Consider the following 10,924-nt stretch of genomic DNA (forward strand, 5'->3'; position numbering starts at 1 on the left):
TGGAGCAAGAGGCCATAACACCATGCAAAGATGTTCTGCTAACACACTTTCCTTCCATCATGCTCTGCAGCAAACTGGATGCCTTTATCTACGATGCTGCAGTGCTGAACTACATGGCTGGCAGAGATGAGGGCTGTAAGTTGGTCACCATTGGGAGCGGCAAGGTGTTCGCCTCCACTGGCTACGGCATTGCCATCCAGAAGGACTCAGGCTGGAAACGAGCTGTTGATCTGGCCATCCTCATGCTGTTTGGAGATGGTAAGAACTTAACGACAGTGAGCAATATGATGACATCCCCATGTGTTACTTTTTAACATTTATCAAAATTACAGACCGTCTGAGGTTTTATGTATGTTTCACAAATAGTATTCTGTTAATATTTTCTGCACTAAATCATTTAAATTGTCTTTGCATTGTAACAGTATTTCCTCACAGTGAATATCATATCTAAACATTATTGCTCTCTACAGTAGTATAATGTTTCAACATCCTTATTATGAGACAAACAGATTGATCCAGTGTTTTTAAGTTTGGTGTCATTGCCCTTATTTATATTAGTCAGTATAAATAAAAATCCCAGTTTCAGGAAAACAATTATTATCAGGTAGGATTCAGTCAGTGACGTGAGGTTGGAGCCATCTGAGTATCTATAAAAGAGGATGTGGTTTACCTTGTCATAGTGACAAACCAGGACCCTGGAGTCCTTAATCAACACTGAAGCACTAGCAGGTCTGAACAGATGCAGCTGCTGAAGTCACTGAAGCGAAAGTGCGAGTGTGAAGCGGTTTGTTTATTTGGTAAGTCTGGAGGTTCTGGCAGCACATGTAAAAGCTGTTTTGGCAGGGACAGGAACATATTGACCTAAATTGTAGATAGGTAGAAGGAGCTCTGTGGATGAGATTAGTCCTGAAATGTTGAACCCTCTGGATAGTCCTGCACCTGTGATTGACATATTTTGTTCACTATCGATTCATCTCAGGAACAGGGCTCATGGACTGGCAGACTGGGATAGTGGACTAATAAATTCAACAGGGGAACCTTAAATATACTGTATTTTTTGTTGTGGTTGGGCCAGTGCTGCAGCATCTCAACAAAACTTCTCAGATTTGTCGAGTGTTGGAGTGCTTCCTGAACCATATGCTCATGTTCACTATGTTTGTCACTTTGTTTTTATTCTGTGTCCACAAAATACTGGACCTGTTTGACATGTCAAGTAAAACCATGGTTTTGACCTTTGGTCTTTCCAACAGCACCTCAGGAGGTCCACAGATAAAAGCTGAAAAGTTCAGTTTACAATTCTCGAAAGTACATAAATATTTTAAACCACTGGCTGATAAATGATGTGCAGGCAGCACAGGCGTGGCCTAATGTGAGGTTTCATGATGTGTACATAGAGCGATTCTCTCACTTTGCTGGCCAGATTTCCTTTTGAGCCCCAGCTGTTGTTGGGTGTTTTAGGTAGTGACCGAATAAAGCTAGCGGGATGTGTGGCGTCACAAGTGCAGTGACCCACCAGGGCCTCTGCTGCTGCTTCTTCATAATGAGAAGATAGAGCCATTTGAGGTAGTTTAGGTATACGGTGAGGATTTGGGACCTCTGTTTGAATGAGGTCTGGTCTCAGGGGTCGGGGTTCATGAACACACTGGGTGAATTTGTGTACGACTCGTATGATCCATGCCCAGGAGAATTTAATAATCCTATGAAAATAAAGGCAGACATACAAAATTGAGTTGGTATACCAGCCTTTGTTGCAGTTTGTTTTTGAATGTGGACCTTTAAATATACTGTAGTTTAGTCAGATATTTTTGTGTTTTGAATGAAATCAATTAAATTTCCATTAATTCAATATTCTTGGGGATTGGCTAAAATACAATATATGGAGATGTGTTAATTACATAACATTTTCATATTCATATTGACCAGGGGTTTAATGTCACTGTTGTATAATATGCTTGTTTTTTCTAAAGATTTCTTCAGAAATGCTTTTCTGTTTTTGTTATTCTACATATGACCACCTGTTATCACGTAACTGAAATCCCATACTTAGATCACATGATAACAATCATCACCATGACAAACCCTGTTCATTGAGAAGGGCTTCAGACAAACCAAGTAAGTGGACATAATAATGATTATTTTTCAAACAATTTCCAAGGTAAAAATAGTGCATGCCTTTGACTTTTGTTAGAGAAAGGCCACTTTAGCCCCCGTTCTAAGAAACGCTGCAGGACTAGGTACTAGAAGAAGTTAGAAAATTGATGGATGAGCATATTATGACATTTACAATATGCTGTTGACTCACAATCAACAAGTACTGCCATTGCTATATTGTACCTATAGAGCAGAGGCTGTGGAAACATGACAGTTGCATAAAAGAAGTTAAGTTGATTGTATTGATGTGAATCGATGCCTTTGGAGGATTACACTTGTAGTAACTCCAGTAGGTAGTATATGCTCCACACATTCTCAATACCTGCCAAATCGGATATTGTGCAGCACACTGTCACACAGACACACTCGATGACCTTCAGTGTGTTATCACTTTCCATCCCAGCGTGTGTGATATAGATAACGAGGTCAGTACAAGGAGGACATTCACCCTGGATCAGATCTTAAGGAGACAGATTGACTCAGACCATAACATACACTGGTGGAAACCTCCTAAGTGATGTACATTAAAGTGCCACTTTGTCTGTGTGTGTGCGTGTGTGTGTGTGTACATGTACATGTGCACGTGTTCACAAAACATGTCTGCACAAATTTACCAAATGGAAGCAAAGTCTTATTGTTCTGTCACCTGTGTGAGGCCAGCACATCAGACATTACCTCTCATTACTTCATGGGGACAGTTTGACTGTCAGAGCACATTATTCAGTGCAGGCTAAGGGACGAGACTCATTGATGTTTGCTGTCACATCCTGTTAGAGTCCAGGCATAAAGATAATGAAGATCATACATGCAGAGGGAGAAGATCAGTGATGGCCCACCAATAGGACACTGAGTGCCACTACAGGTCATCTGAACAGATCCAGGAAATACGGGGACATGGAGGAGAGAGATGGATAAAAATGGAGACAAGAATGAAAACAGAGAATAATTAGAATAATATAGATTTCATATTCATGATAGATGTTGCTTCTTAATCTTGATCAGTTCCTTTCAGTTTGGTTCACAAAGCTAGGTCAAAAACAATCGCCTACAGATTTAACAGCAGTGAAACTGCATTCAGGAGTGCATACATTGTGCGACTGTCACTAAAGTCTTCTAAGTAAAAAGAATCCATGTCAGTGTCAGAGCTAAACAACTGTGATAAATTAAACACTGTGAAACCAGGAACTGATCTGCAGTTCATGCCCCTGGTTTAGATGTTGAGAGTGGATTTATCAAAGAACTGGTGCATTAAAATGTGAAAATTAAAAATCAAATAGCCCCATTCACAGCAGACACACTGACTTTGGAATGCAGCTACCACTGCTAATTTATATTTTCTTAGAAAGGGAATCGTTTGACATGCTGGGAAATACATGTTCTGGCAAATGAGTGACTGAGATTGCCAGGTTTGATAGCACTGCCTCTCTACAGAGATCTGTTGTATATTTAAACCTTTACTATTCATATGTAAACTTGTGCTGCAGCTGGAGACAGTGCAGCAAGGTTTCAGAAACTGTAAAAAATAGTTCATAATTTTGTTGTGTTTAAACAAAGCAGGTATATTAATAAAATGTACATATAAATAATACAACTAAGGCACTTCGGCAGATTTAACTCTTGTACAGAGCCATGTTAGCTGTTCCCCCTGCTTCCAGTCTTTATGCTAAACTAAGCTAACTGTCTCCTGACTCTTACAGACATGTCAGTAATATTGAACTATTTCTTCCATAAACAAAATAAATGACATGAAGACACTTAACCCTATTTTACTTTCCCTCTTTTGTTTTCAGGTTTACTATGTTTAATAGAGTTTCTGTTTGCTGCTAACCAGCATCATAGCAAGTGACAGCCCATACACTGTGCTTTGCTTTCTCTCACTAAGGCTCATTTAGACTAAAAGTCATTAACAGCTGTCTGAGGCAACAACACAGTTATCTGCACCAACATCCATAGACAAAACACTTACATAAGCATTGGGAAAATATATACCCACTGATCTCACACAGACACAAACTAAAATCAGGCCATTGGTGCAGATCAAACAAATTTCTGTGGACATGTCCTCCCCCTTTAGCAGTCCCCCCAGGGATGTGGAAGTGAGGGAGACTCATTTTAGGGCAGAAGCGCTCATCACATGACCACACACACTTCCTCCCCGAGGAGTGTCGAGTCCCAGCAGGCAGTCGTCCCCCCTCTCCCTTTCCACAACAAGGAAGGGTTAGCTTTGCAATCCTTAATGAGAATAATCCTCAGCGGTCAAAATAATGCAACATGACATTTGTTGCACTTACATGAGACCTGAACTGTTGTTGGCATCAACTCCCCATCCAAAAAAATTGTCCTCACATTTTGCAGTCACACTTACATCTTCAGGCACCAAAAGGCAAACCCATCCAAGTGCACAGGACACAGGAATACAAACACCAACCCATTGGTAGAGTAACCTTAGAACACGCATCTCTCTTTCCTTAAGGTGAGATGGAGGAGTTGGAGGCCCTGTGGCTGACGGGCATCTGCCACAATGAGAAAAACGAGGTGATGAGCAGTCAGCTGGACGTGGACAACATGGCGGGAGTCTTCTACATGCTCGGGGCCGCCATGGTTCTGTCATTCATCACCTTCATCTGTGAACATTTGTTCTACTGGCAGCTGCGCTTCTGCTTCATGGGCGTGTGCTCCGGAAAACCCGGGGTCACCTTCTCCATTAGCAGAGTGAGTGTGCTTTTGTTTTATTTTAGGGCTGACCTTTGTCATCTGACAGAATAATCACAGGAGGGGTTGTTGGAAAACCACTGGCTGTGGTTGAGGAATATCGAGTCAGTCAGAGCGACGCGATGACTCACCTGACTTACCTGTGGCTTTTTTTAGCCTAGAAAGTTGTTTAACAACAACATATAAGTCAAGAGCATCTGTTCTGTCCTATAAAAAATCCAGTGTCTTAACCCTAATCCAATTTACTTTCTCACATCCCTGCACCCAGCTACAATAAGTTCTGTATAAGGTGGGCATAATTGTTTTTAGGTTACAAAAGTCGCTGGATGCCGTAGCAGAGTGAGACAGTTTGAGATGTTTCAGACCACTGTGGTTGTTTTACACATAATGAGTTATAAAGTAGAGTTTAGGTCTTACTTATTTTTGGTTATATAGTAGAATGGTAACAAATTGTCAAAGAGTGACTTAAATGTGTTGGGCTAAAGAATGCATGTTTACTCAGTGATAAGGGTACAATTAACATAAAAGGCTGCAGGCTTCTATTGGGGTTTTAGTGTTTTAGATGCCGGTAATTAACTGCCAACATTGTTTTAGTGTCGTTAGATGCCTGAAGATAGATGACACCTGACAAAACCTTTGGAGTCTTTCAAAGATGAGTCCACCCCTTTCCTCAGCTATATAATCCTGAATTTTAGGGAAGAAGACAGAGAATGCTCTAGATGCCTTCTCTCCATGCTGCATGTATTAAGTTGAGATGATTCATCACAGTTGTGTTTGTTCTTGAGAATTAGCAACTCTCACAACCTAAAAGAAATTTCCATGACACCATCCAAAGGCACCTTGATGAAATTTTACCTTCTGTTCAGGCCCAACTTTGTCACTAGCCTTGCAGACTTTGTAGGGGTAAAGGGTTATATATATTAGCTTTTTTTGCTTGTAGGTCATTGGTGCGTTTATTGACAGCAAAGTGGATGAATTGGTTTATATGCAAGGCTGAAGCCCCAGTGCCTGATAGTGTTAACAAAACCCCAAATTTTGACTGTTTATCAACTTAATGTTGATGTAATAAAAACTTTGCTGCAGATTTTCAGCCTGTGACCTGAAGCTGTGTTGGTGGATGCTGTAGAGCTCATCTCTGCTGAGACGGGTCACTTAAGGTTTTTCAGTGTTACTGAGTCAGGCTGTTTGGATCCATAAAAAAAGCTACTTCAGGTGCTTGCATAATGTTATGCTTTAGGAAATGGGTTGTTGCACACAGATTTTTTATTATTTCCATGAGAAAAGGACACCAGTGTTTGTGTGTTTGGTATTAAGGTTTCTAATTGTAATGTCATTAGGAAAATATAGCTTGGTCTTACTCAGACTAGTCTGAAAGGGCTTGAGAACATTTTTTGCAGTATCCCTCTGTTGCTGTAGCTTCTGAAACTGTAATATTTGTATGCAAAAATAAGTTCTAGTTTTTACATGGCAGCTTTATGATTCCCATAACAATAGTCAAGTTGCAAAAAATACTGAGGAAAATCACAAGAAAATCCCAGTTCATCTACAGGAAATATCGCTCAGAGCATATAAAATGCCAGAAGGTTGGACAAGTGATAAGCCCCTAAAGGGTTTCCAAGATACAGAGGAAGGAGAAAGAGATCAGTTAGCGAGAGTCATGATAAAGAATAAAACCAGTAGCAAGACAAAAGCAGAGCAGAAAAGAATAGACACAGGGGTGTCCCAGTAATCTCTGTTCTATTACCTTTCACAGGGGCCGCAGTAGCTATAGAGGTTGAGCGATAAAGACAGACAATCCCATTGGAGCAGCTGCTGCTCACCTGAGCACCCGGAAACGGAGATAAAACAGACACAAAGAGAGGACAGAGGCATAAAAGACAGAAAGGTTCTGATTCAGATTCAAGACTGTGGCTCAGTGACAGGGAAAGTGACTTAGAGACAGACAGAAACTGTTTCTGACAAGTTGACACCTTTGAGAAATGTTGGCCTGCATCCTGACAAGTGGGTGGTGTGTCATCGACCTTTCGGTTTTGGCTGTCGTCTCGACCACAGATTCTCTGTCTCCCAATTTAAACATGCTTGTTGACTTCATTCACAAAGCCTTCCCCCACGACCGAGTCCTGCTTTTATAGACCACACCAGAAACTTCAAATGACTTTTTTTGTCTTAGCTGATTATTTTCTTGACATATTTTATGCAAAGAAAACACTTGTGATGGAGCAAGCCAGTGGCACCAATGTCAACTTAATTTAAATGATATTGATTAACCCTACTGATTCTTGGTCAAACCAGAAGCGTATTGCAACCCTTGTGTTATCAATTAAGGTGTTGATCTGCTCATTTCTCCCTCTGATCTGTCTCTGAGGTCGAGAGCGGATCAGCAGCTGTGAGAGTCTGTGCTGTTGCCCTAAGAAAAATCATCTATGAGCTGCTATTACTGTTTAATAGTGTGTAAACAACATGGCAGTCAGAGAGAACATGCCAATGTGGTACCAGTCCAATTCGGCCTGGCTCTGTTTGACTCTCTCTTTCTGTTTTTGTAGGGTTGTCGTGTTTGACTCCAGCTCTCATTAACATTACATTAACATTAATCCCCTCTGGTCCTTGACTCTTTGCTGCTGCCAAATATTTTACTTATTTTACCACTTTCACTCTTCTTCCTTCTTCCTCCAATGGCCTGTCTCACCCTCTTTCTCTCTCTCCTTCCTCTTTCTTTTAATTTTCACGCTACAGGGTATCTACAGCTGCATCCATGGGGTACAAATTGAGGAAAACAAGTCAACCACAGATTCACCTTCGGCCACAATGAAGAAGAACATGAACAACACCCACTCCAACATCCTGCGATTGCTCCGCACTGCCAAGGACATGACGGCTGTCCCAGGCATTAATGGCTCTCCGCACGCTGCCCTGGAGTACAGCCACAGCAGTCGTGAGTCGGCTATCTATGACATCCAGGAGCACCGGCGCAGTCTGGGGGGTCACCCCGTAGACTGCAAGTCAGCGCCGCCCTACCTGCCAGAGGACAACATGTTCAGTGACTACATCAGCGAAGTGGAGAGGACTTTTGGCAACTTGCCCCTGAAGGACAACAACCTGTACCAGGACCATTACGGGCACCACCACCCGGCTCTGGGTATGTCCGGCCCCCCTCCTAATAGGCCGCGTAGCTTAGGCAGCGCTAGCTCGTTGGAGGGGGGCATGTTCGATTGTGACAGTTTAGGGGGAGGGGTAGCGCCCATCTTCACCACCCAGCCCCGCCCCTCCATGACTCACAGGAATACCAGTAAATTTGACCTGATCGCTGGCCACACCCCTGCGGATTCCAACCAGGGTGGGTTCAAGGGAAGCAATGTGTATGGCAGGTTTTCTTTCAAAGGAGGCGCATCCAGCACGGGGCTCATCGGGGGTCACGACAGGTACTGTGGTGGGGGTGGGGGTGGTTCAGGGGGTGACGATGGGAACATTCGCTCTGATGTCTCAGACATCTCCACGCACACTGTCACCTATGGAAACCTGGAGGGCAACACCAAGCGGCGTAAGCAGTACAGGGACAGCCTGAAAAAGAGGCCGGCTTCAGCCAAGTGCAGACGGGAGCAGGACGAGATAGAACTGAGTGGCTTCAGGAGGAGACCCCACCACCACACCGTCCACCACCACTTCCCCCACCGGCCCCTGGCACACCGCACGGTCTCACCTCCCCTGGAGCGGAAGAGAGGAGGAGGAGGGGGTAATTCTTCACCTTATTTATTCCGCAAAGACAAAGAGAATCTGCGGGATTTCTATGCGGAACAGTTCCACTCCAAGGAGGGCAAGGCCATGTGGGAGCAAGAGGGTGGAAGTGGAGGAAGCGGTGTGGGCAGTGGTAGTGGTGGTGGTATCTGTAAAAGCTTAGTACCTGTGGAAGACTTCCTCAAAGGTAAAGGCAAGAAGCCAGAGGGTAAAGGTGGGTTGGGTTCAGTGTCAGCAGGGCAGCAGGCCCACACCTGCTGGGAGAAAGGGGTATCTGGGCTAGGAGGGGGAGGCATAGCAGGGGGTGACTGGGAGTGTCGCAACTGCCACAGTGTGTGTCACCACAGTGGGGGTGTAGGAGGAGGCATCACGTGCCCAGCTAGCGGAGTTGGGGGGAGCAGCAGTCGCCCCAGCTCCGCTACCTGCAAACGCTGTGACTCCTGTAAGATCCAGCCAAGCAACCTTTACAACATCAGTGAGGACAATAACATGGTGTTCACTGCAGGGAAGAGTAGTGCAGTGCCCAACCAAACACAAACTCAGGCACAGCGCAGGAAGTTAGGGCCAGGTGGGAGGGTGTTACGCAGGCAACACTCATACGACACATTTGTGGACCTGCAGAGGGAGGGTGCAGGCCGCATGGGAGGGGTGTGTGGTGGCATTGGGGGGCAGTTCCCTCAGCCCCGAAGTGTGAGCTTGAAAGACAAAGATCGCTTCATGGAGGGCCCCAGCCCTTATGCTCACATGTTTGAGAGGTATGCAGATGAAAGAGAGTCTCCAGTGTTTGAAGGAATAGGCGGAGATAGGGTGAAAGGAGGCTCCTCTTTCAGCTTGTTCCGTGGAGGGGAAGGTGGGTTGCATCGGCGGTCAGTGGGGGAGAGAGACCTGAGGGACAGAGATAGAGCTATGATGGGAGGTGGGGGCTGTGGTGGTGGTGGTAGCAGAGGGGCCGGGACTTACTCCTTGTCTAAATCTCTCTACCCAGATAAGGTGAACCAGAACCCCTTCATCCCAACCTTCGGCGACGACCAGTGTCTATTACACGGTGCCAAACCGTACTACATCAAAAAGCCACAGACGCAGCAACAGCAGCAGCAGCAGCAGCAACTTCTCAACAACAGCCGAGGAGGTGGGGACTTCCGCAGCTCCATCGGAGCGACTTCCTATTTGCCAGCGTCTGCCACATCTGGGGTGATGTCCAATGTGGCCTCCAGGTTTCCTAAAGAGCTGTGCCTGGGCGGGATGGGAGGGCCCATGGGAAACCACCACGGGGCCAACAAGTTGCTGCCTGGGGGCAGGGACACGTTAGGTTTGGGGCAGGGACAGAGACCCTTCAACGGTGCCAGCAATGGACACGTTTATGAAAAGCTGTCCAGCATTGAGTCAGACGTTTGAGGGTGAAGATTGAGGAAGAAAGAGAGAGAGAAGATAGAAGTGGGTGAAGAAATGAGGAGGGTGGAGAGAAACACAGAAGAACAAAAACAGAAACACAGGCTGATGACCTCTCTGTGTGAAGAGAACAAGGAGACGTGATATTGTGTGCCGCGCTCCCTCCACTAAATTAAAAGAATTTGGACAATGCACAGAGGCCACTGCAGGCTAAGCTGTGGTCAAATCCGATGGGAGACGGGTTTTTAATGATAAGAGAGGATTCTTGTGCTGCTTCGACACTCAGCGATCGGTCAAGGGGGAGGGAAGGAGAGGGTCGGGGTGGGGAATGAAACAACATCTCCAGTCTCTGCTCTCTTCACATGCTCATTGTCTTTCCCTCCTTCCTGCAGTTCCTTAACACCAAAATAAACATTTTGTTCAGCAACGGAAATACAATCATGAATGAGAAATCAACGCTTCTGTTGAACTAACAGGGTAATCTAATAATACTTGTAATAATAATGTTAATATTATTGAATATTATTCCAGTGTTTGATGATGATCAGTTTGGATTGTTTTTAAATTTTATTTATTGAAATAGTTCATGTTATTTGTAAGATGTTAATTCTTTCTTAGCTTTCCCATTTTACAGGAAACCTGTACCAGTTGTCAGTACAGATCTTTTTGGGGTTCCTGTAATTTGGACTCTTCTTTGCTATTAATTCTTCATGTTTGAGTTTTTTTTTACTTCTTTTTGAGTGCTGTGACGTGTATGTGAAAGGCATGACTTGCTGAGTACATCCTATGTACTTTAAATTTGCAACAAAGGATTTTTTCCAGCTGCAGAAGAAACATCATCATACTGATTTGCCGTTTCCTCTAATTTTTTTCTGCTTGACGGTATCAAATGGGTTTCACATTTCGAGCTGGATGTGCCTTAAAGAATTAATACCAATTT

The 10,924-nt window shown here is 44.2% G+C and overlaps 1 protein-coding gene across 1 annotated transcript in view; it reads left to right on the forward strand.

Annotated features, from left to right (window-relative positions):
• Nucleotides 1-10,265, forward strand: part of LOC113128871 (glutamate receptor ionotropic, NMDA 2B-like) — a 72,653-nt gene extending 62,388 nt beyond the window's left edge. Inside the window, exons 12-14 of the mRNA XM_026304478.1 lie at nucleotides 71-258; nucleotides 4,625-4,863; nucleotides 7,597-10,265. Coding sequence (XP_026160263.1) covers nucleotides 71-258; nucleotides 4,625-4,863; nucleotides 7,597-9,990 — 2,821 coding nt within the window. The 3' untranslated portion in view covers nucleotides 9,991-10,265. The remainder of the gene's footprint in view (nucleotides 1-70; nucleotides 259-4,624; nucleotides 4,864-7,596) is intronic.
• Nucleotides 10,266-10,924: the final 659 nt, after the last annotated feature.

This window comes from Mastacembelus armatus, chromosome 1 (assembly GCF_900324485.2).
Source record: "Mastacembelus armatus chromosome 1, fMasArm1.2, whole genome shotgun sequence".
Lineage (NCBI taxonomy): Eukaryota > Metazoa > Chordata > Actinopteri > Synbranchiformes > Mastacembelidae > Mastacembelus > Mastacembelus armatus.